The sequence below is a fragment of the Panulirus ornatus genome, chromosome 46 (genome assembly GCF_036320965.1).
Source record: "Panulirus ornatus isolate Po-2019 chromosome 46, ASM3632096v1, whole genome shotgun sequence".
Classification (NCBI taxonomy): Eukaryota; Metazoa; Arthropoda; class Malacostraca; order Decapoda; family Palinuridae; genus Panulirus; species Panulirus ornatus.
In genome coordinates this window covers 27,405,656-27,432,553 of record NC_092269.1, presented here as the reverse complement: position 1 = coordinate 27,432,553, position 26,898 = coordinate 27,405,656, and the positions used below count along the sequence as shown (strand labels likewise).

At 42.0% G+C, this 26,898-nt stretch overlaps 1 protein-coding gene across 1 annotated transcript in view; it reads right to left on the bottom strand.

The window, feature by feature from the left end:
- Positions 1-2,977: 2,977 nt before the first annotated feature.
- Cdc5 (cell division cycle protein 21) overlaps positions 2,978-26,898 on the bottom strand; it is an 83,257-nt gene continuing 59,336 nt past the window's right edge. Inside the window, exon 8 of the mRNA XM_071689362.1 lies at positions 2,978-3,947. Coding sequence (XP_071545463.1) covers positions 3,684-3,947 — 264 coding nt within the window. The 3' untranslated portion in view covers positions 2,978-3,683. The remainder of the gene's footprint in view (positions 3,948-26,898) is intronic.

Below are 26,898 nucleotides of genomic sequence, written 5' to 3'. Positions count from 1 at the left end.
CTTCAAACAGACCCATTTTCACCCTCCCAGACTGTGACCTCTTTTTCCATACATTCCTCAATGCTCCCACAACCTTCATTCCATCACAACCTATGACTCATCTCTGTTTCCATGATTTCATTGAAAGCCATGCCCACTCCATGCCATCTAAAACACTTCACTTCCTCCCAGTTTTCTCCACTGAAACTTACACCAGAACTAGCCTATCTTTCTGCACTGCTGAACCTTGCTTTTATTCAAATTACCTCAGAACTTCCTCCTTTCACACATTCCCCCAAGCTTAGACTTCAACTTTGGCAGTTTCTCTCTCACATCAGTCACTGGTGATGTGTCACCAGCAAACATCAAATGACTCCCAGGCTACTACTACTCTCTACCTACTAGCACACATTCTTTTCTTTCTTGATAAAAACTCGTCACTGATTCTAACAGCTTTCCTCCCACACCACTTATTCATAACACCGTCCACAAAACATCACTATCAACCCTATCATGTCATTATCCTCTCAATCAGCATTTTTCTGTACATCTTACCAGGTACACTCAACAAACTCATGCCTCTGAAATTCAAGTACTTATATTTACCCAATGGCATTGTACATGCACTCTGCCAATCCATATATACCTCACCATAATATATACATACATTGAAATTCATAACTCACCAAACAACAACACAGTCACCCCCTTTCATAAGACATTGAACTGCAATTGTGGATTATTCCAAGGTCATGAAAGGAATAAGTAATGATGATGACTGCATCATAATACAGGGGAACTTGGACAAACTCCAAAGTCAATCAGATAAATGTATGATGAATTTCAAGCCAAACAAGTGCAAGATAATGTAGGTGGGACAAGGTGAAAGAAGGCCTCAGTGTGATTATCATCTAGCTGGAAATGAATTACAGGAATCTGTGTGAAAAAGACCAAAAAGTTGTCACTGTGCCAATATGTCACCAAAGCTGCACATGAGAACTATGAAGGAGGTAATATGTCTGCTGGCAAATACCAGAATAGTATTCAACTATAAGGATAAGGATACTGTATGTATGGTTGGTATCCTAGTCACATCATAAATCATATCAAAATTGTATTGACTTGCCATTGTATCACACCTAAAGAAGCACAAAGAACTAACATGGTACCTGAATTAAGTTTCTAAATCAGCTGGACTGTGATCAGTTCTTTCAGAAATGCAGTAGAAGAGTAACCACAGGCAAGTATGAGAATTGCGCAAGTATGAGAATTGCGTTCAAATTTTATTATGTGGGTACTGTATGTTGGGTAAACTATTGACAACATGCATCATACCAAAATTGGATTATGCCTGCCTTGGATGTTTGATGAGAGAGAGAGAGAGAGAGAGAGAGAGAGAGAGAGAGAGAGAGAGAGAGAGAGAGAGAGAGAGAGAGAGAGAGAGAGAGAGAGAGTATATTGGGTTAATGTAGAGGTAGTGGATGGTTGGCATAAGCAAATGACAGAAATTCTGAATGCCAGCAGTTTATAAAGGTTTAAGTGGCCTCTTGATGGGACAGGAATTTAAGATGGGATCAAACAAGCATAGACATCCCTAACCAAATTGTAAAGATAGGTAATTACAAGAAATCACAAACTATCATCAGTTGCCTTATCAACAAAAAAAGCATCAACAATAGCAGCACCATAAGTGGCAGTGCCAACAGCAGCAGTAGCATCCTTTAATGTCAAAGGCTCCAGTTACATAAAAGAAGTCCTCACTGAAGTCAGGTCCTGAAAGGGAAAAATAAAAAAAGGGGTGGGGTACAAGGGAAAAGGAAAAGTGAAGAAAAAATAAAAGTAGAAAAGATTGTGACAGTATAAAAAGGATGATTGTTGTATTTGAGAAGATATCAAGTCTAGCATATTATCTTCCTTTTCTTGACACAAAGTATAAGACCAACAATACTGACATGAGGGTATATGATGATTCTGGGCATCATGTGAAATTAAATCTTTGGACTACTTACTTCAGAGTTCATCAATAAGGATAAACACCCATAAAAAGAATTTGGACTTATAGCATATCCATGATTATTATAACCAAAGGACCCCTTTTCCAAGGATTCCTGCAGCTTCAAGGCTGCACTACAATCGCTAACTAGGAAAAACTGAACTCTTTTGGGTGAGAAGTTCTTTACCAAAGGTGACTCCCCACTTACAGAGTAAACATAACCAGGCAGAGATTGGCAATGCCTCTTAAAACCTTTATTAAGGAATATAGAGCAGATGTATGACCATTCAAAAACAGAAGTGACTTGGTATATGACTGTAGTGAGCCACAAGTTCCAGGGGAAGTTGGGTCAAAGTTTTGTGAAATAAAGTCCCATTCATACATAATAAAAATTAAGGCACAGCTGTATCATGCTACTTCACAAACAGATGCCTCATGACAAATCTGAAGGCCTTTACATCCATATCTCACTCACAAACTGTTGATACACACGATCCTCTCACAAAACAAACACACTAGGCCCTTTCTACCATACTATTCTTTCAGACAAACACTTGCTGTGCACAACAAATATGTGGTCCATCCTACTCCACAGATTTTTTTCTACAGTAAGCAAATGCACAAGACTTTATGCTATACTCATCACAACTTCAAACTGTTGCTACAAGATGAATGAGACTGCCCTTACCACATTACCTTGCATAATTCTTATCCAAGGAATCTGGACAGGAATAATCCACTTTTCAGTCGATATCTGCTCTAGAACTGAGCTACATAGAAAGAGTTAAAATGAAAGGGATGTCACATGCAAAAGCTCTGTGTACTTGGTGATTAAGTGCACTGAATGACTCTCAGTTAAAGCAATATGTCTGTACTTCCACTACAGACAAGTAATCCTATACTTTTTCATCTATGGGTAACCAATATCAATCACTCAATGGATGATTTGGGTCAACAGCTTTACTACTTCAGTACTTGAAGATGCAGGAAATAATAAGAAAACAATTTGTTAAAAATTTAAATAGTTTTATGCTTGTAATTACAATCATGTTAGCCTTACCTTTTACAATGCTATGCTAGTATGAAAGAGAGGTGTAACGGAGGAAAAGTAGAAGTGAAATTCAACAAACAATGCTGGAACTACTGTGATGATAATTTCTGGACAAATTCTGTTAGATATGAGTTTTTCTTTTTTGCATAGGTAGTAACTGTTTCTTACATATTTACCAATACTGAAAGGAAGACGAGTAAAAGCTACAGCTAATCTATTAGGGAAATGGTTGTTACAAATCATTAGACCTATAAAGAAAGCTTGGTCCAGATATTACGAAAGAATGGCCATTTCTCAGAAAAAAACACCCAATAAATACTAACCAATGAGATGATCTATGCCATTGTATGAATGAAGAATATCATTTTGGAATGATGGCACTCCTTCACAATATGTAACATTCTGTATTGAATAGCTTTATTTTCTGAAAAGTATAAAAGACTAGAAAAAAAATAATTTACAAATTAGTTCTACATAATAGTTTTAAAATATTATTCATAATAGGAACAGTTCCTATATATTCATCTACCCTCCACACCCTCCCCCCATCCTTTTAAGGCTTCCGGTTCAATTCCTTAAGGTATTAAAAATAGACCACCCTTTAAACCTACAATCATTTACAGCCCTTTAGCTTTACAAATTTACAAACATAGAAAAATATTATGCTTTAGCATTTTCAACTGCATTTTTTGTTGTGGGTCCCTTAAGATCTTGAAGAGTTCGCTGTAATTGGTCATACCTCCTCTGAAGTTCTTTTTCTCTCTCTGTCTGTCGTGCAACGTCTTCAGAAATTGTGGCTAGCCTGCGGGGTATAGCTACAGTCTCCATCTGCTTAAGGAAAGTAAATGTGGAAAGCTCAAGCAAAGCTGTTTCCACCTGAGCTACACAGTCCTGGAGACTTGCAGCTAAAGATGCAGCCCGTGCCTGAAAAAACAATTTCCGGTGGAAATCAATCTGCTGTGACAAATTATCTTGTACATGACAAAAATAACCTCAACAGATACCATATGTAATGATGAAAACGTTGTGTTGACTGTAAAATGAAGAAACAATGCATAGATAACGAAAAGAATCTCAAGTATTTTTGTCTATCATGTTGCCTTTTCTTAAAAAAAAAAAAAAAAAAAAAAAGGAAGTACATGCAGAATCTTCCAAAAAATACTTAGGTAGTTATCCATAATTAATCATATGTTGAGAGGAATCTGCTCACAAGGTTAAAAATTCAACCTTCTTGTGCAAAATGGGCCATCCCTAGGGGTTGGTTGATAAAGTGGGTACCTGATGCTGCCTTGCTGAAGCAGGCTATGGGTTAATAACAGAAATGGATGAAGGAAAGCAGGTATGAATATGAACATGTATATATAAGTACATGTCTGTGTATGTGTATGTAGATGTATGTAAATGTGTATATGCTGATACGTATAAATATGTATACTTATCCCTAGGGATGGGGAGAAAGAATACTTTCCACACATTCCTTACATGTCATAGACAGCGACTAAGGGGGACTGGAGTGGGGGGCTAGAAACCCTCCCCTCCTTGTATTTTAACTTTCTAAAAGGGGAAACAGAAGAAGGAGTCACGTGGGGAGTGCTCATCCTCCTTGAAGGTTAAGACTGGGGTGTCTAAATATGTGTGGATGTAACCAAAATGAGAAAAAAGGAGAGATAAGTAGTATGTTTGAGGAAAGGAGCCTGGATGTTTTGGCTCTGAATGTAATGAAGCTCAAGGGTAAAGGGGAAGAGTGGTTTGGCAATGTTTTGGGAGTAAAGTCAGGGGTTAGTGAGAGGACAAGAACAAGGGAAGGAGTAGCACTACTCCTGAAACAGGAGTGGTGGGAGTACGTGATAGAGTGTAAGAAAGTAAACTCTAGACTGATATAGGTAAAACTGAAAGTGGATGGAGAGGGATGGGTGATTATTGGTGCATATGCACCTGGGCATGAGAAGAAAGATCATGAGAGACAGGTGTTTTGGGAGCAACTGAGTGAGTGTGTTAGTAGTTTTGATGCACGAGACCGGGTTCTAGTGATGGGTGATTTGAATAGAAAGGTGGGTAATGTGGAAGTTGAGGGAATAATTGGTATACATGGGGTGTTCAGTGTTGTAAATGGAAATGGTGAAGAGCTTGTAGATTTATGTGCTGAAAAAGGACTGGAGATTGGAATACCTGGTTTAAAAAGAGAGATATACATACGTATACGTAAGTAGAAGAGATGCCCAGAGAGCGTTATTGAATTACGTGTTAATTGATAGGCGTGTGAAAGAGAGACTTTTGGATATTAATGTGCTGAGAGGTGCAACTGGAGGGATGTCTGACCATTATCTTGTGGAGGCGAAGGTGAAGATTTGTAGAGGTTTTCAGAAAAGAAGAGAGAATGTTGGGGTGAAGAAAGTGGCGAGAGTAAGTGAGCTTGGGAAGGAAACCTGTGTGAGGAAGTACCAGGAGAGACTGAGTACAGAATGGAAAGAGGTGAAAACAAAGGAGGTAAGGGGAGTGGGGGAGGAATGGGATGTATTTAGGGAAGCAGTGATGGCTTGTGCAAAAGATGCTTGTGGCATGAGAAGTGTGGGAGGTGGGCAGATTAGAAAGGGTAGTGAGTGGTGGGATGAAAAAGTAAGATTATTAGTTAAAGAGAAGAGAGAGGCATTTGGACGATTTTTGCAGGGGAAAAAATGCAAATGACTGGGAGATGTATAAAAGAAAGAAGCAGGAGGTCATGAGAAAGGTACAAGAGGTGAAAAAGAGGGCAAATGAGAGTTGGGGTGAGAGAGTATCATTAAATTTTAGGGAGAATAAAAGATGTTTTGGAAGGAGGTAAATAAAGTGCGTAAGACAAGGGAACAAATGGGAACTTCAGTGAAGGGGGCTAATGGGGTGGTGATAACAAGTAGTGGTGATGTGAGAAGGCGATGGAGTGAGTATTTTGAAGGTTTGTTGAATGTGTTTGATGACAGAGTGGCAGATATAGGGTGTTTTGGTCGAGGTGGTGTGAAAATTGAGAGGTTTAGGGAGAATGATTTGGTAAACAGAGAAGAGGTAGTAAAAGCTTTACGGAAGATGAAAGCCAGCAAGCAGCGGGTTTGGATGGTATTGCAGTGGAATTTATGAAAAAAGGGGGTGACTGTATTGTTGACTGGTTGGTAAGGTTATTTAATGTATGTATGACTCATGGTGAGGTGCCTGAGGATTGGCGGAATGCTTGCACAGTGCCACTGTATAAAGGCAAAGGGAATAAATGTGAGTGCTCAAATTACAGAGGTAAAACTTTATTGAGTATTCCTGGGAAATTGTATGGGAGGGTATTGATTGCGAGGGTGAAGGCACGTACAGAGCACCAGATTGGGGAAGAGCAGTGTGGTTTCAGAAGTGGTAGAGGATGTGTGGGTCAGGTATTTGCTTTGAAGAATGTATGGGAGAAATACTTAGAAAAGCAAATGGATTTGTATATAGCATTGATGGATCTGGAGAAGGCATATCATAAGAGTTGATAGAGATGCTCTGTGGAAGGTATTAAGAATATATGATGTAGGAGGCAAGTTGTTAGAAGCAGTGAAAAGTTTTTATTGAGGATGTAAGGCATGTGTACGTGTAGGAAGAGAGAAAAGTGATTGGTTCTCAGAGAACATTGGTTTGCGGCAAGGTTGCGTGATGTCTCCATGGTTGTTTAATTTGTTTATGGATGGGGTTGTTAGGAAGGTGAATGCAAGAGTTTTGGAGAGAGGGGCAAGAATGCAGTCTGTTGTGGATGAGAGGGCTTGGGAAGTGAGTCAGTTGTTGTTCGCTGATGATACAGCGCTGGTGGCTGATTAGGCTGAGAAACTGCAGAAGCTGGTGACTGCGTTTGGTAAAGTATGTGAAAGAAAAAAGCTGAGAGTAAATGTGAATTAGAGCAAGGTTATTAGGTTCAGTAGGATTGAGGGACAAGTATATTGGGAGGTAAGTGTGAATGGAGAAAAACTGGAGGAAGTGAAGTGTTTTAGATATCTGGGAAAGGATTTGGCAGTGGATGGAACCATGGAAGCAGAAGTGAATCATAGGGTGGGGGAGAGGGAAAAGTTTTGGAGCGTTGAAAAATGTGTGGAAGTCGAGAACGTTATCTTGGAAAGCAAAAATGGGTATGTTTGAAGGAGTAGTGGTTCCAACAATGTTATATGGTTGCAAGGCATGGGCTACAGATGGAGTTGTGCTGGAAATGAGATGTCTGAGAACAATATGTGGTGTGAGGTGGTTTGATCGAGTAAGTAATAATATGGTAAGGGAGATGTGTGGTAATAAAAAGAATGTGGTTGAGAGAACAGAAGATGGTGTTTTGAAATGGTTTGGTCACATGGAGAGAATGAGTGAGGATAGATTGACAAAGAAGATATATGTGTTAGAGGTGGAGGGGAACGAGGAGAAGTGGGATACCAAATTGGAGGTGGAAAGATGGAGTGAAAAAGATTTTGAGCAATCGGTGCCTGAACATGCGGGAGGGTGAAAGGCATGCAAGGAATAGAGTGAATTGGAACGATGTGGTATACCGGGGTCGACATGCTGTCAATGGATTGAACCAGGGCATGTGAAGCATCTGGGGTAAACCATGGAAAGTTTTGTGGGGCCTGGATGTGGAAAGAAAGCTGTGGTTTCGGTGCATTATACATGACAGCTAGAGACTGAGTGTGAACGAATGTGGCCTTTGTTGTCTTTTCCTAGTGCTACCTCGCACACATGCAGGGGGAAGGGGCTGTCATTTCATTTGTGGTGTGGTGGCGATGTGAATGAATAAGGGCAGACAGTATGAATTATGTACATATGTATATATGTATTTGTCTGTGTTTATATATATATGTATACGTTGAGATGTATAGGTATGTATATGTGCATGTGTGGATGTGTATGCATATACATGGGTATGTGGGTGGGTTGGGCCATTCTTTCGTCTGTTTCCTTGCGCTACCTCGCAAACACAAGACTAGCACTACCTCGCAAACGCAAGAAAAAGCGACAAAGTATAATAAAAAAATAAAAATAACATATGTGTGTGTATGGGTGTTCATGTATATATTGGGTATATGGGCCATTCTTTGTCTGTTTCCTGATGCTACCTCGCTGACTATTCCAAAAAAGGTACAGAGATGAGGGCCAAGTGAGGATATTCTCTCAGTCCTCTGTTCTTAACGCTACCTCACTAATACAGGAAAAGGCGAATATGTATGAAAAAAAAGTGAGAGGGTCAGGGAGAATGGTTTGGTAAATAAAGAAGAGGTAGAGAAAGCTTTGCGGAAGATGAAAGCCGGAAAGGTGGCGGGTTTGGATGGTGTTGCAGTGGAATTTATCAAAAATTGGTTGGTAAGGATATTCAATTTATGTATGGATCATGGAAGTGTTTGTGACCAAACCATTCTGCTCTCAACCACACTCTTTTTATTACCACACATCTCTCTTACCCTTTCATTACATACTCGATCAAAACACCTCACATCACATATTGTCCTCAAACATCTCATTTCTAACACATCCACCCTCCTCCGCACAATTCTATCTATAGTCCACGCCTTACAACCATATAACACTGTCTGAACCACTATTCCTTCAAACATATCCATTTTTGCTTTCCGAGATAACGTTCTCACCTTCCACACAGTTTTCAACGCTCCCAGACCTTTCGCCTCCTCCCCCACCCTATGACTCACTTCTGCTTCCATGGTTCCATCCGCTGCCAAATCCACTCCCAGATATCTAAAACATTTCACTTTCTCCAGTTTTTCTCCATTCAAATGTACCTCCCAACTGACTTGACCCTCAACCCTACTGTATCTAATAACCTTGCTCTTATTCACATTTACTTTCAGCTTTCTTCTTTCACACACTTTACCAAACTCAGTCACCAGTTTCTGCAGTTTCTCACATGAATCAGCCACCAGCGCTGTATCATTGGCCAACAACAACTGACTCACTTCCCAAGCTCTCTCATCCACAACAGACTACATACTTGCCCCTCTTTCCAAAACTCTTGCACTCACCTCCCTAACAACCCCATCCATAAAGAAATTAAACAACCATGGAGACATCACACACCCCTGCCGCAAACCTACATTCACTGAGAACAAATTGCTTTCCTGTTTTCCTACTTGTACAAATGCCTTACATCCTCGATAAAACTTTTCACTGCTTCTAACAACTTGCCTCCCACACCATATATTCTTAATATCTCCCACAGAGCATCTCTATCAACTCTATCATATGCCTTCTCCAGTTCCATAAATGCTACATACAAATCCATTTGCTTTTCTAAGTACTTCTCACCTACAGTCTTCAGAGCAAACACCTGATCCACACATCCTCTCCCACTTCTGAAACCACACTATTCTTCCCCAATCTGATGCTCAGTACATGCCTTCACCCCCTCAATCAATACCCTCCCATATAATTTACCAGGAATACTCATCAAACTTATACCTCTGTAATTTGAGCACTCACTTTTATCCCTTTGCCTTTGTACAATGGCACTATGCAAGTATTCTGCCAATCCTCAGGCACCTCACCATGAGTCATACATACATTAAATAACCTTACCAACCAGTCAACAACACAGTTACCCTCTTTTTTAATAAATTCCACAGCAAAACCATCCAAACCCGCTGCCTTGCCGGCTTTCATCTTCTGCAAAGCTTTTAGTACCTATTCTCTGTTTACCAAATTATTCTCCCTAACCCTCTAACTTTGCACACCACCTCAACCAAAACACCCTATATCTGCTACTCTATCATCAAACACATTCAACAAACCTTCAAAATACTCACTCCATCTCCCTCTCACATCACCACTACTTATCACCTCCCCATTAGCCCCCTTCACTTATGTTCCCATTTGTTCCCTTGTCTTATGCACTTTATTTACCTCCTTCCAAAACATCTTTTCATTCTCCCTAAAATTCAATGATACTCTCTCAACCCAACTCTCATTTGCCCTCTTTTTCACTTCTTGCACCTTTCTCTTCACCTCCTGCCTCTTTCTTTTATACATCTCCCACTCATTTGCATTTTTTCCCTGCAAAAATCATCCAAATGCCTCTCTCTTCTCTTTCACTAATAATCTTACTTCTTCATCCCTCCACTCACTACCCTTTCTAATCTGCCCACCTCCCATGCTTCTCATGCCACAAGCATCTTTTGCACAATCCATCACTACTTCCCTATATACATCCCATTCTTCCCCCACTCCCCTTACGTCCTTTGTTCTCACCTTTTTCCATTCTGTACTCAGTCTTTCCTGGTACTTCCTCACACAAGTCTCCTTCCCAAGCTCACTTACTCTCACCACTCTCTTCACCCCAACATTCTCTCTTCTTTTCTGAAAACCTCTACAAATCTTCACCTTCGCCTCCACAAGATAATGATCAGACATCCCTCCAGTTGCACCTCTCAAACATTAACATACAAAAGTCTCTCTTTCATGCGCCTATCAATTAACACGTAAACTAAAAACGCTCTCTGGCCATCTCTCCTAATTACATGCATATACTTATGTATATCTCTTTTTAAACAAGGTATTCCCAACCATTAGTCCTTTTTCAGCACACAAATCTACAAGCCCTTCACCATTTCCATTTACAACACTGAACACCCCATGTACACTAATTATTCCCTCAACTGCCACATTACTCACCTTTGCATTCAAATCATCCATCGCTATAACCCGGTCACGTGCATCAAAACTACTAACACACTCACTCAGCTGCTCCCAAAACACTTGCCTCTCATGATCTTTCGTCTCATGTCCAGGTGCATGTGCACCAATAATCACCCATCTCTCTCCATCCACTTTCAGTTTTACCCATATCAATCTAGAGTTTACTTTCTTACACTCTATCATATACTCCCACCACTCCTGTTTCAGGAGTAGTGCTACTCCTTCCCTTAATCTTGTCCTCTCACCAACCCCTGACTTACTCCCAAGACATTGCCAAACCACTCTTCCCCTTTACCCTTTAGCTTCATTTCACTCAGAGCCAGAACATCCAGGTTTCTTTCCTCAAACATACTACCTATCTCCTTTTTTCTCATCTTGGTTACATCCATACACATATAGACACCCTAATCTGAGCCTTCAAGGTGGATGAGCACTTCCCATGTGACTCCTTCTTCTGTTTCCCCTTTTAGAAAGTTAAGAAATGATTATATTGTGTCACTGTCTCCCGCGTTAGCGAGGTAGTGCAAGAAAACAGATGAAAGAATGCCCCAACCCACCCACACACACATGTATATACATACACATTAACACATGCACATATACATACCTATATATTTCAATGTGCACATATATATACATGGAGACACATGAATATATACACATGTACATAATTCATACATGCTGCTTTCATTCATTCCCGTCGCCACCCTGCCACACATGAAATGACAATCCCCTCCCCCGGCAAGATAGTGTTAGGGAAAGACAACAAAGGCCCCATTCGTTCACACTCACTCGCTAGCAGTCATGTATAAGGCACTGAAACCACAGCTCCCTTTCCACATCTAGGTCCCACAGAACTTCCCATGGCTTATCCCAGCTGCTTCACATGTCCTGGTTCAATCCATTGACAGCATGTCGACCATGGTATACCACATTGTTCCAATTCACTCTATTCCACGGACGCCTTTCACCCTCCTGCATGTTCAAGCCCCGATCGCCCAAAATCTTTTTCACTCCATCCTTCCTCCTCCAATTTGGTCTGCCACTTCTCGTTCCCTCCACCTCTGACACATATATCCTCTCTGTCAATTTATCTTCACTAATTCACTCCATGTGACCAAACCATTTCAATACACCCTCTTCTGCTCTCTCAACCACACTCTTTTTATTACCACACATCTCTCTTACCCTTTCATTAATTACTTGATCAAACCATCTCACACCACATACTGTCCTCAAACATCTCATTTCCAACACATCCACCCTCTTCCCCACGGCCCTATCTATAGCCCACGCCTCGCAACTGTATAACATTGTTGGAACCACTATTCCTTCAAACATACCCATTTTTGCTTTAAGAGATAATGTTCTCGCCTTCCACACATTCTTCAACAATCCCAGCACTCTCGCCCCCTCCCCCACCCTGTGACTCATTTCCACTTCCATGGTTCCATCTGCTGCCAAATCCACTCCCAGATATCTAAAACACTTCACTTCCTCCAGTTTTTCTCCATTTAAACTAACCTCCCAATTGACTTGTCCCTCACCCCTACTGTACCTAATATCCTTGCTCTTATTCACATTTATTCTCAGCTTTCTTCTTTCACACACTTTACCAAACTCAGTCACCAGGTTCTGCAGTTTCTCACCCGAATCAGCCATCAGCGCTGTATCATCAGCAAACAACAACTGACTCACTTCCCAAGCCCTCTCATTCAGAACAGACTGCATACTTGCCCCTCTCTCCAAAACTCTTGTATTCACCTCCCTAACAACCCCATCTATAAACAAATTAAACAATTAAACACACCCCTGCCGCAAACTGACATTCACTGAGAACCACTCACTTTCCTCTCTTCCTACTCGTACACATGCCTTACATCCTCAATAAAAACTTTTCACTGCTTCTAAAAACTTGCCTCCCACACCATATATTCTTAATACCTTCCACAGAGCATCTCTATCAACTCTATCATATGCCTTCTCCAGACCATAAATGGTACATACAAATCCATTTGTTTTTTAAGTATTTCTCACATATATTCTTCAAAGGAAACGCCTGATCCACACATCCTCTACCACTTCTGAAACCACATTGCTCTTCCTCATTGTGATGCTCTGTACATGCCTTCATCCTCTCAATCAATACCCTCCGATATAATCTCCCAGGAGTACTCAACAAACTTATACCTCTGTAATTTGAGCACTCACCTTTATCCCCTTTGCCTTTGTACAATGGCACGATGCATGCATGCATTCTGCCAATCCTCAGACACCTCAACATGAGTCATACATATATTAAATATCCTTAAAAACCAGTAAACAACACAGTCATCCCCTTTTTTAATAAATTGCGCTGCAATACCATCCAAACCCGCTGCCTTGCTGGCTTTCATCTTCCGTAGTTTTTACTACCTCTTCTCTTCTCTTTTTACCAAAACATTCTCCCTAACCCTCTCACTTCGCACACCACCTCGACCACAACAACCAATATCTGCCACTCTATCATCTAACACATTCAACAAACCTTGAAAATACTCACTCCACTTACATCACCACTACTTGTTATCACCTCTCCCTTAGCCCCCTTTACCAATGTTCCCATTTGTTCTCTTGTCTAACGCACTTTATTTACCTTTTTCTAAAGCATCTATTCACTCTCCTGGAAATTTGATGATAATCTCACCCCAACTCTCATTTGCCCTCTTTATTCACCTCTTGCACCTTTCTCTTGACCTCCTACCTCTTTCTTTTATACATATCCAAGTCATTTGCACTATTTTCTTGCAAAACTCATCCAAATGCCTCTCTCTTCTCTTTCACTAATAATCTTACTTCTTCATCCCACTACTCACTACCCTTTCTAATCTGCCCACCTCCCACACTTCTCATGTGACAACCATCTTTTGCGCAAGCCATCACTGCTTCCTTAAATACATCCCATTCCTCCCCCACTCCCCTTACGTCCTTTGTTCTCACCTTTTTCCATTCTGTACTCAGTCTTTCCTGGTACTTCCTCACACAAGTCTCCTTCCCAAGCTCACTTACTCTCACCACTTTCTTCACCCCAACATTCTCTCTTCTTTTTTGAGAACTCTACAAATCTTCACCTTCGCCTCCACAAGATAATGATCAGATATCCTTCCAGTTGCACCTCTCAGCACATTAACATCCAAAAGTCTCTCTTCTGTGCGCCTATCAATTAACACGTAATCCAATAACGCTCTCTGGCCATGTCTCCTTCTTACATATGTACACTTATGTATATCTCTCTTTTTAAACCAGGTATTAAACCGGGTTATAGTGATGGGTGATTTGAATGCAAAGGTGAGTAATGTGGCAGTTGAGGGAATAATTGGTATACATGGGGTGTTCAGTGTTGTAAATGGCAATGGTGAAGAGCTTGTAGATTTATGTGCTGAAAAAGGACTGATGATTGGGAATACCTGGTTTAAAAAGCGAGATATACATAAGTATACTTATGTAAGTAGGAGAGATGGCCAGAGAGCGTTATTGGATTACGTGTTAATTGACAGGCGTGCGAAAGAGAGACTTTTGGATGTTAATGTGCTGAGAGGTGCAACTGGAGGGATGTCTGATCATTATCTTGTGGAGGCTAAGGTGAAGATCTGTATGGGTTTTCAGAAAAGAAGAGTGAATGTTGGGGTGAAGAGGGTGGTGAGAGTAAGTGAGCTTGAGAAGGAGACCTGTGTGAGGAAGTACCAGGAGAGACTGAGTACGGAATGGAAAAAGGTGAGAACAATGGAAGCAAGGGGAGTGGGGGAGGAATGGGATGTATTTAGGGAATCAGTGATGGATTGCGCAAAAGATGCTTGTGGCATGAGAAGAGTGGGAGGTGGGTTGATTAGAAAGGGTAGTGAGTGGTGGGATGAAGAAGTAAGAGTATTAGTGAAAGAGAAGAGAGAGGCATTTGGATGATTTTTGCAGGGAAAAAATGCAATTGAGTGGGAGATGTATAAAAGAAAGAGACAGGAGGTCAAGAGAAAGGTGCAAGAGGTGAAAAAAAGGGCAAATGAGAGTTGGGGTGAGAGAGTATCATTAAATTTTAGGGAGAATAAAAAGATGTTCTGGAAGGAGGTAAATAAAGTGCGTAAGACAAGGGAGGAAATGGGAACTTCAGTGAAGGGCGCAAATGGGGAGGTGATAACAAGTAGTGGTGATGTGAGAAGGAGATGGAGTGAGTATTTTGAAGGTTTGTTGAATGTGTTTGATGATAGAGTGGCAGATATAGGGTGTTTTGGTCGAGGTGGTGTGCAAAGTGAGAGGGTTAGGGAAAATGATTTGGTAAACAGAGAAGAGGTAGTGAAAGCTTTGCGGAAGATGAAAGCCGGCAAGGCAGCAGGTTTGGATGGTATTGCAGTGGAATTTATTAAAAAAGGGGGTGACTGTATTGTTGACTGGTTGGTAAGGTTATTTAATGTATGTATGACTCATGGTGAGGTGCCTGAGGATTGGCGGAATGCGTGCATAGTGCCATTGTACAAAGGCAAAGAGTGAATGCTCAAATTACAGAGGTATAAGTTTGTTGAGTATTCCTGGTAAATTATATGGGAGGGTATTGATTGAGAGGGTGAAGGCATGTACAGAGCATCAGATTGGGGAAGAGCAGTGTGGTTTCAGAAGTGGTAGAGGATGTGTGGATCAGGTGTTTGCTTTGAAGAATGTATGTGAGAAATACTTAGAAAAGCAAATGGATTTGTATGTAGCATTTATGGATCTGGAGAAGGCATATGATAGAGTTGATAGAGATGCTCTGTGGAAGGTATTAAGAATATATGGTGTGGGAGGAAAGTTGTTAGAAGCAGTGAAAAGTTTTTATCGAGGATGTAAGGCATGTGTACGTGTAGGAAGAGAGGAAAGTGATTGGTTCTCAGTGAATGTAGGTTTGCGGCAGGGGTGTGTGATGTCTCCATGGTTGTTTAATTTGTTTATGGATGGGGTTGTTAGGGAGGTAAATGCAAGAGTTTTGGAAAGAGGGGCAAGTATGAAGTCTGTTGGGGATGAGAGAGCTTGGGAAGTGAGTCAGTTGTTGTTCGCTGATGATACAGCGCTGGTGGCTGATTCATGTGAGAAACTGCAGAAGCTGGTGACTGAGTTTGGTAAAGTGTGTGGAAGAAGAAAGTTAAGAGTAAATGTGAATAAGAGCAAGGTTATTAGGTACAGTAGGGTTGAGGGTCAAGTCAACTGGGAGGTGAGTTTGAATGGAGAAAAACTGGAGGAAGTGAAGTGTTTTAGATATCTGGGAGTGGATCTGGCAGCGGATGGAACCATGGAAGCGGAAGTGGATCATAGGGTGGGGGAGGGGGCGAAAATTCTGGGGGCCTTGAAGAATGTGTGGAAGTCGAGAACATTATCTCGGAAAGCAAAAATGGGTATGTTTGAAGGAATAGTGGTTCCAACAATGTTGTATGGTTGCGAGGCGTGGGCTATGGATAGAGTTGTGCGCAGGAGGATGGATGTGCTGGAAATGAGATGTTTGAGGACAATGTGTGGTGTGAGGTGGTTTGATCGAGTGAGTAACGTAAGGGTAAGAGAGATGTGTGGAAATAAAAAGAGCGTGGTTGAGAGAGCAGAGAGGGTGTTTTGAAGTGGTTTGGGCACATGGAGAGAATGAGTGAGGAAAGATTGACCAAGAGGATATATGTGTCGGAGGTGGAGGGAACGAGGAGAAGAGGGAGACCAAATTGGAGGTGGAAAGATGGAGTGAAAAAGATTTTGTGTAATCGGGGCCTGAACATGCAGGAGGGTGAAAGGAGGGCAAGGAATAGAGTGAATTGGAGCGATGTGGTATACCGGGGTTGACGTGCTGTCAGTGGATTGAATCAAGGCATGTGAAGCGTCTGGGGTAAACCATGGAAAGCTGTGTAGGTATGTATATTTGCGTGTGTGGACGTATGTATATACATGTGTATGGGGGGGGGTTGGGCCATTTCTTTCGTCTGTTTCCTTGTGCTACCTCGCAAACGCGGGAGACAGCAACAAAGTGTAAAAAAAAAAAAAAAAAAAAAATTCCTAATCACCATATTTTAATCTTTTTTTCATTATACTTTGTCGGTGTCTCCCGCGTTAGCGAGATAGTGCAAGGAAACAGACGAAAGAATGGCCCAACCCACCCACATACACATGTATATACATACACGTCCATACATGCACATATACATACCTATACATCTCAACGTATTTATTTATCATTTTGCTTTGTTGCTGTCTCTCGCGTTAGCGGGGTAGCGCAAGGAAACAGACGAAAGAATGGCCCAACCAATCCACATACACATGTATATATATACACATCCACACACGCAAATATACATACCTATACATCTCATCGTACACATATATATACACACACACAGACATATACATATGTATATAATTCATACTGTCTGCCTTTATTCATTCCCGTAACCACCTCGCCACACATGGAATAACATCCCCCTCCCCCTCATGTGTGCGGGGTAGTGCTAAGAAAAGACAACAAAGGCCCCATTCGTTCACACTCAGTGTCTAGCTGTCATGTAATAATGCACCGAAACCACAGCTCCCTTTCCACATCCAGGCCCTACAGAACTTTCCATGGTTTACCCCAGATGCTTCACATGCCCTGGTTCAATCCATTGACAGCACGTCGACCCCGGTATACCACATCGTTCCAATTCACTCTATTCCTTGCACGCCTTTCACCCTCCTGCATGTTCAGGCCCCGATCACTCAAAATCTTTTTCACTCCATCTTTCCACCTCTCTGCTCTCTTAACCACACTCTTTTTATTATCACACATCTCTCTTACCCTTACATTACTTACTCGATCAAACCACCTCACACCACATATTGTCTTCAAACATCTCATTTCCAGCACAATCACCCTCCTGCGCACAACTCTATCCATAGCCCACACCTCGCAACCATACAACATTGATGGAACCACTATTCCTTCAAACATACCCAATTTTGCTTTCCAAGATAATGTTCCCGACTTCCACATATTCTTCAAGGCTCCCAGAATTTTTGCCCTCTCCCCCACCCTATAATTCATTTCCGCTTCCATGGTTCCATCCGCTGCCAGATCCACTCCCAGATATCTAAAACACTTTACTTCCTCCAGTTTTTCTCCATTCAAACTTACCTCCCCATTGACTTGACCCTCAACCCTACTGTACCTAATAACCTTGCTCTTATTCACATTTACTCTTAACTTTCATCTTTCACACACTTTACCAAACTGGGGACAGGGGAGAAAGAATACTTCCCACTTATTCCCTGCGTGTCGTAGAAGGCGACTAAAAGGGGAGGGAGCAGGGTTGCTGGAAATCCTTCCCTCTCATTATTTTTTTAAGTTTCCAAAAGAAGGAACAGAGAAGGGGGTCAGGTGAGGATATTCCCTCTAAGGCCCAGTTCTCTGTTCTTAACGCTATCTCGCTAACGCGGGAAATGGCAAATAGTATGAAAAAAAAAAAAAAAATATATATATATACAGTCACCAGCTTCTGCAGTTTCTCACATGAATCAGCCACCAGCGCTGTATCATCAGCGAACAACAACTGACTCACTTCCCAAGATCTCTCATCCCCAACAGACTTCATACTTGCCCCTCTTTCCAAAACTCTTGCATTTACCTCCCTAACAACCCCATCCATAAACAAATTAAACAACCATGGAGACATCACACACCCCTGCTGCAAACCTACATTCACTGAGAACCAATCACTTTCCTCTCTTCCTACACGCACACATGCCTTACATCCTCGATAAAAACTTTTCACTGCTTCTAACAACTTTCCTCCCACACCATATATTCTTAATACCTTCCACAGAGCATCTCTATCAACTCTATCATATGCCTTCTCCAGATCCATAAATGCTACATACAAATCCATTTGCTTTTCTAAGTATTTCTCACATACATTCTTCAAAGCAAACAAATGATCCACACATCCTCTACCACTTCTGAAACCACACTGCTCTTCCCCAATCTGATGCTCTGTACATGCCTTCACCCTCTCAATCAATACCCTCCCATATAATTTACCAGGAATACTCAACAAACTTATACCTCTGTAATTTGAGCACTCACTCTTATCCCCTTTGCCTTTGTACAATGGCACTATGCACGCATTCCGCCAATCCTCAGGCACCTCACCATGAGTCATACATACATTAAATAACCTTACCAACCATTCAACAATACAGTCACCCCCTTTTTTAATAAATTCCACTGCAATACCATCCAAACCTGCTGCCTTGCCGGCTTTCATCTTCCGCAAAGCTTTCACTACCTCTTCTCTGTTTACCAAATCATTTTCCCTAACCCTCTCACTTTGCACACCACCTCAACCAAAACACCCTATATCTGCCACTCTATCATCAAACACATTCAACAAACCTTCAAAATACTCACTCCATCCAGTAGGGTTGAGGGTCAAGTCAATTGGGAGGTGAGTTTGAATGGAGAAAAACTGGAGGAAGTGAAGTGTTTTAGATATCTGGGAGTGGATCTGGCAGCGGATGGAACCATGGAAGCGGAAGTGGATCATAGGGTTGGGGAGGGGGCGAAAATACTGGGGGCCTTGAAGAATGTGTGGAAGTCGAGAACATTATCTCAGAAAGCAAAAATGGGTATGTTTGAAGGAATAGTGGTTCCAACAATGTTGTATGGTTGCGAGGCGTGGGCTATGGATAGAGTTGTGCGCAGGAGGATGGATGTGCTGGAAATGAGATGTTTGAGGACAATGTGTGGTGTGAGGTGGTTTGATCGAGTGAGTAACGTAAGGGTAAGAGAGATGTGTGGAAATAAAAAGAGCGTGGTTGAGAGAGCAGAAGAGGGTGTTTTGAAGTGGTTTGGGCGCATGGAGAGGATGAGGGTGGAGGGAACAAGGAGAAGAGGGAGACCAAATTGGAGGTGGAAAGATGGAGTGAAAAAGATTTTGTGTGATCGGGGCCTGAACATGCAGGAGGGTGAAAGGAGGGCAAGGAATAGAGTGAATTGGAGCGATGTGGTATACCGGGGTTGATGTGCTGTCAGTGGATTGAAGCAGGGCATGTGAAGCGTCTGGGGTAAACCATGGAAAGCTGTGTAGGTATGTATATTTGCGTGTGTGGACGTATGTATATACATGTGTATGGGGGGGGGTTGGGCCATTTCTTTCGTCTGTTTCCTTGCGCTACCTCGCAAACGCGGGAGAAGTATAAAAAAAAAATATATATATATATATATATATATATATATATATATATATATATATATATATATATATATATATATATGTTTTTTATTTTTTCAATTTTCCAAAGGAAGGAATAGAGAAGGGGGCCAGGTGAGGATGTTTCCTCAGAGGCCCAGTCCTCTGTTCTTAACGCTACCTCTCTGACAAGGGAAATGGTGAATAGTGTGAATGAGAAAATGAATGATATATATATATATATGTATATATGTATATTTTATCCCTGGGGATAGGGGAGAAAGAATACTTCCCACGCATTTCTCACATGTCGTAGAAGGCGACTAAAGGGGACGGGAGCGGGCGGCTAGAAACCCTCCCTTCCTTGTATTTTAACTTTCTAAAAGGGGAAACAGAAGAAGGAGTCACGCGGGAAGTGCTCATCCTCCTCAAAGGCTCAGATTGGGGTGTCTAAATGTGTGTGGATGTAACCAAGATGAGAAAAATGGAGAGATAGGTAGTATGCTTGAGGAAAGGAACCTGGATGTTTTGGCTCTGAGTGAAACGAAGCTCAAGGGTAAAGGGGAAGAGTGGTTTGGCAATGTCTTGGGAGTAAAGTCAGGGGTTAGTGAGAGGACAAGAGCAAGGGAAGGAGTAGCACTACACCTGAAACAGGAGTGGTGGGAGTATGTGATAGTGTAAGAAAGTAAATTCTAGATTGATATGGGTAAAACTGAAAGTTGATGGAGAGAGATGGGTGATTATTGGTGCATATGTACCTGGGCATGAGAAGAAAGATCATGAGAGGCAAGTGTTTTGGGAGCAGCTGAATAAGTGTGTTGGTGGTTTTGATGCACAAGACCAGGTTATAGTGTTGGGTGATTTGAATGCAAAGGTGAGTAACGTGGCAGTTGAGGGAATAATTGGTATACATGGGGTGTTCAGTGTTGTAAATGGAAATGGTGAAGAGCTTGTAGATTTATGTGCTGAAAAAAGACTGGTGATTGGGAATACCTGGTTTAAAATGCGAGATATACATAAGTATACATATGTAAGAAGGAGAGATAGCCAGAGAGCATTATTAGTTTACGTGTTAATTGATAAGCGTGCGAAAGAGAGACTTTTGGATGTTAATGTGCTGAGAGGTGCAACTGGAGGGATGTCTGATCATCATCTTGTGGAGGCAAAGGTGAAGATTTGTAGGGGTTTTTAGGAAAGAAGAGAGAATGTTGGGGTGAAGAGAGTGGTGAGAGTAAGTGAGCTTGGGAAGGAGACTTGTGTGAGGAAGTACCAGGAGAGACTGAGTACAGAATGGAAAAAGGTGAGAACAAAGGAGGTAAGGGGAGTGGGGGAGGAATGGGAGGTATTTAGGGAAGCAGTGATGGCTTGCGCAAAAGATGCTTGTGGCATGAGAAGTGTGGCAGGTGGGTTGGTTAGAAAGTTCTAGGTAGTGAGTGGTGAGTGAAGAAGTAAGATTATTGGTGAAAGAGAAGAGAGAGAGGCAATTGGACGATTTTTGCTGGGAAAAAATGCAAATGAGTGGGAGATGTATAAAAGAAAGAGGCAGGAGGTCAAGAGAAAGGTGCAAGAGGTGAAAAAGAGGGGAAATGAGAGTTGGGGTGAGAGAGTATCATTAAATTTTAGGGAGAATTAAAACATGATTTGGAAGGAGGTAAATAAAGTGCGTAAGACAAGAGAGCAAATGGGAACTTCAGTGAAGGGGGCTAATGGGGAGATGATAACAAGTAGTGGTGATGTGAGAAGGAGAGGGAGTGAGTATTTTGAAGGTTTGTTGAATGTGTTTGATGATAGAGTGGCAGATATAGGGTGTTTTGGTTGAGGTGGTGTGCAAAGTGAGAGGGTTAAGGAAAATGATTTGGTAAACAGAGAAGAGGTAGTAAAAGCTTTGTGGAAGATGAAAGCTGCTTTGAATGGTATTGCAGTGGAATTTATTAAAAAAGGGGGTGACTGTATTGTTGACTGGTTGGTAAGGTTATTTAATGTATGTATGATTCATGGTAAGGTGCCTTAGGATTGGCGGAATGCTTGGATAGTGCAATTGTACAAAAGCAAAGGGGATAAGAGTGAGTGCTCAAATGACGGAGGTATAAGTTTTTTGAGTATTCCTGGTAAATTATATGGGAGGGTATTGACTGAGAGGGTGAAGGCATGTACAGAGCATCAGATTGGGGAAGAGCAGTGTGGTTTCAGAAGTGGTAAAAGATGTGTGGATCAGGTGTTTTCTTTGAAGAATGTATGTGAGAAATACTTAAAAAAGCAAATGGATTTGTATGTAGCATTTATGGATCTGGAGAAAGAATATCATAGAGTTGATAGGGATGCTCTGTGGGAGGTATTAAGAATATATGGTGTGGGAGGCAAGTTGTTAGAAGCAGTGAAAAGTTTTTATCGAGGATGTAAGGCATGTGTACATGTAGGAAGAGAGGAAAGTGATTGGTTCTCAGTGAATGTAGGTTTGCGGCAGGGGTGTGTGATGTCTCCATGGTTGTTTAATTTGTTTTTGGATGGGGGTGTTAGGGAGGTGAATGCAAGAGTTTTGGAAAGAGGGACAAGTATGCAGTCTGTTGTGGATGAGAGAGCTTGGGAAGTGAGTCAGTTGTTGTTTGCTGATGATACAGCGTTGGTGGCTGATTCATGTGAGAAACTGCAGAACCTGGTGATTGAGTTTGGTAAAGTGTGTGAAAGAAGAAGGTTGAGAGTAAATGTGAATAAGAGCAAGGTTATTAGGTACAGTAGGGTTGAGGGTCAATTCAATTGGGAGGTAAGTTGGAATGGAGAAAAACTGGAGGAAGTAAAGTGTTTTAGATATCTGGGAGTGGATCTGGCAGCGGATGGAATCATAGAAGCGGAAGTGAATCATAGGGTGGGGGAGGGGGCGAAAATTCTGGGAGCCTTGAAGAATGTTTGGAAGTCGAGAACATTATTTCGGAAAGCAAAAATGGGTATGTTTGAAGGAATAGTGGTTCCAACAATGTTGTATGGGTACGAGGCGTGGGCTATGGATAGAGTTGTGCGCAGGAGGGTGATTGTGCTGGAAATGAGATGTTTGAGGACAATGTGAGGTGTGAGGTGGTTTGATCGAGTAAGTAATGTAAGGGTAAGAGAGATGTGTGGAAATAAAAAGAGTGTGGTTGAGAGAGCAGAAGAGGGTGTTTTGAAATGGTTTGGTCACATGGAGAGAATGAGTGAGGAAAGATTGACCAAGAGGATATATGTGTCAGAGGTGGAGGGAACGAGGAGAATTGGGAGACCAAATTGGAGGTGGAAAGATGGAGTGAAAAAGATTTTGAGTGATCGGGGCCTGAACATGCAGGAGGGTTAAAGGCATGCAAGGAATAGAGTGAATTGGAACGATGTGGTATACCGGGGTCGACGTGCTGTCAATGGATTGAACCAGGGTATGTGAAGCGTCTGGGGTAAACCATGGAAAGTTCTGTGGGGCCTGGATGTGGAAAGGGAGCTGTGGTTTCGGTGCATTATTACATGACAGCTAGAGGGTGAGTGTGAACGAATGGGGCCTTTGTTGTCTTTTCCTAGTGCTACCTCGCTCCCATGAGGGGGGAGGGGGTTGTCATTCCATGTGTGGCGAGGTGGCGATGGGAATAAATAAAGGCAGACAGTATGAATTATGTTTATGTGTATATATGTATATGTCTGTGTGTGTATATATATGTATACATTGAGATGTATTGGTATGTATATTTGTGTGTGTGGACGTGTATGTATATACATGTGTATGTGGGTGGGTTGGGCCATTCTTTTGTCTGTTTCCTTGCGCTACCTCGCTAACGCGGGAGACAGCGACAAAGGAAAATAAATAAACAGATATATATATACATATATATATATATATATATATATATCCCCGGGGATAGGGGTGAAAGAATACTTCCCACGCATTCCTCACGTGTCGTACAAGGCGACTAGAGGGGACAGGAGCGGGGGGCCAGAAATCCTCCCCTCCTTGTATTTTAACTTTCTAAAAAATGGGAAACAGAAGGAGTCACGCGGGGAGTGCTCATCCTCCTCGTAGACTCAGATTGGGGTGCCTAAATGTGTGTGGATGTAACCAAGATGTGAAAAAAGGAGACATAGGTAGTATGTTTGAGGAAAGGAACCTGGATGTTTTGGCTCTGAGTGAAACGAAGCTCAAGGGTAAAGGGGAAGAAAGGTTTGGGAATGTCTTGGGAGTAAAGTCAGGGGTTAGTGAGAGGACAAGAGCAAGGGAAGGAGTAGCAGTGCTCCTGAAACAGGAGTTGTGGGAGCATGTGATAGAATGTAGAAAGTAAATTCTCGATTAATATGGGTAAAACTGGAAGTTGATGGAGAGAGATGGGTGATTATTGGTGCATATGCACCTGGGCATGAGAAGAAAGATCATGAGAGGCAAGTGTTTTGGGAGCAGCTGAATGAGTGTGTTAGTGGTTTTGATGCACAAGACCGGGTTATAGTGATGGGTGATTTGAATGCAAAGGTGAGTAATGTGGCAGTTGAGGGAATAATCGGTATACATGGGGTGTTCAGTGTTGTAAATGGAAATGGTGAAGAGCTTGTAGATTTATGTGCTGAAAAAGGACTGGTGATTGGGAATACCTGGTTTAAAAAGCGAGATATACATAAGTATACGTATGTAAGTAGGAGAGGTGGCCAGAGAGCGTTATTGGATTACGTGTTAATTGACAGGCGCGCGAAAGAGAGAATTTTGGATGTTAATGTGCTGAGAGGTGCAACTGGAGGCATGTCTGATCATTATCTTGTGGCGGCTAAGGTGAAGATTTGTATGGGTTTTCAGAAAAGAAGAGTGAAAGCTGGGGTGAAGAGAGTGGTGAGAGTAAGTGAGCTTGGGTAGGAGACTTGTGTGAGGAAGTACCAGGAGAGACTGAGTACAGAATGGAAAAAGGTGAGAACAATGGAAGTAAGGGGAGTGGGGGAGGAATGGGATGTATTTAGGGAATCAGTGATGGAGTGCGCAAAAGATGCTTGTGGCATGAGAAGTGTGGGAGGTGGGTTAATTAGAAAGGGTAGAGAGTGGTGGGATGAAGAAGTAAGATTATTAGTGAAAGAGAAGAGAGAGGCATTTGGGCAATTTTTGCAGGGAAAAAATGCAACTGAGTGGGAGATGTATAAAAGAAAGACAGGAGGTAAAGAGAAAGGTGCAAGAGGTGAAAAAGAGGGCAAATGAGAGTTGGGGTGAGATTCTAGGGAGAATAAAAAGATGTTCTGGAAAGGGGTAAATAAAGTGCGTAAGACTAGGGAGCAAATGGGAACTTCAGTGAAGGGCGCTAATGGGGAGGTGATAACAAATAATGGTGATGTGAGAAGGAGATGGAGTGAGTATTTTGAAGGTTTGTTGAATGTGTTTGATGATAGAGTGGCAGATATAGGGTGTTTTGGTCGAGGTGGTGTGCAAAGTGAGAGGGTTAGGGAAAATGATTTGGTAAACAGAGAAGAGGTAGTAAAAGCTTTGCGGAAGATGAAAGCCGGCAAGGCAGCAGGTTTGGAAGGTGTTGCAGTGGAATCTATTAAAAAAGGGGGTGACTGTATTGTTGACTGGTTGGTAAGGTTATTTAATGTATGTATGACTCATGGTGAGGTGCCTGAGGATTGGCGGAAAGTGTGCATAGTGCCATTGTACATAGGCAAAGGGGATAAGAGTGAGTGCTCAAATTACAGAGGTATAAGTTTGTTGAGTATTCTTGGTAAATTATATGGGAGGGTATTAATTGAGAGGGTGAAGGCATGAGGGTGAAGGCATGTACAGAGCATCAGATTGGGTAAGAGCAGTGTGGTTTCAGAAGTGGTAGAGGATGTGTGGATCAGGTGTTTGCTTTGAAGAATGTATGTGAGAAATACTTAGAAAAGCAAATGGATTTGTATGTAGCATTTATGGATCTGGAGAAGGCATTTGATAGATTTGATAGAGATGCTCTGTGGAAGGTATTAAGAATATATGGTGTGGGAGGCAAGTTGTTAGAAGCAGTGAAAAGTTTTTATCGAGGATGTAAGGCATATGTACGTGTAGGAAGAGAGGAAAGTGATTGGTTCTCAGTGAATGTAGGTTTGCGGCAGGGGTGTGTGATGTCTCCACGGTTGTTTAATTTGTTTATGGATGGGGTTGTTAGGGAGGTGAATGCAAGAGTTTTGGAAAGAGGGGCAAGTATGAAGTCTGTTGTGGATGAGAGAGCTTGGGAGGTGAGTCAGTTGTTGTTCGCTGATGATACAGCACTGGTGGCTGATTCATGTGAGAAACTGCAGAAGCTGGTGACTGAGTTTGGTAAAGTGTGTGAAAGAAGAAAGTTAAGAGTAAATGTGAATAAGAGCAAGGTTATTAGGTACAGTAGGGTTGAGGGTCAAGTCAATTGGGAGGTAAGTTTGAATGGAGGAAAACTGGAGGAAGTGGAGTGTTTTAGATATCTGGGAGTGGATCTGGCAGCGGACGGAACCTTGGAAGCGGAAGTGAATCATAGGGTGGGGGAGGGGGCGAAAATCTTGGGAGCCTTGAAGAATGTATGGAAGTCGAAAACATTATCTCGGAAAGCAAAAACGGGTATGTTTGAAGGAATAGTGGTTCCAACAATGTTGTATGGTTGCGAGGCGTGGGCTATGGACAGAGCTGTGCGCAGGAGGGTGGATGTGCTGGAAATGAGATGTTTGAGGACAATGTGTGGTGTGAGGTGGTTTGATCGAGTAAGTAATGTAAGGGTAAGAGAGATGTGTGGAAATAAAAAGAGCGTGGTTGAGAGAGCAGAAGAGGGTGTTTTGAAATGGTTTGGGCACATGGAGAGAATGAGTGAGGGAGTGAGGAAGATTGACCAAGAGGTGTCGGAGGTGGAGGGAACGAGGAGAAGTGGGAGAGGAAATAGGAGGTGGAAAGGTGGAGTGAAAAAGATTTTGAGTGATCGGGGCCTGAACATGCAGGAGGGTGAAAGGCGGGCAAGGAATAGAGTGAATTGGATCGATGTGGTATACCAGGGCTGACATTCTGTCAGCGGATTGAATCATGG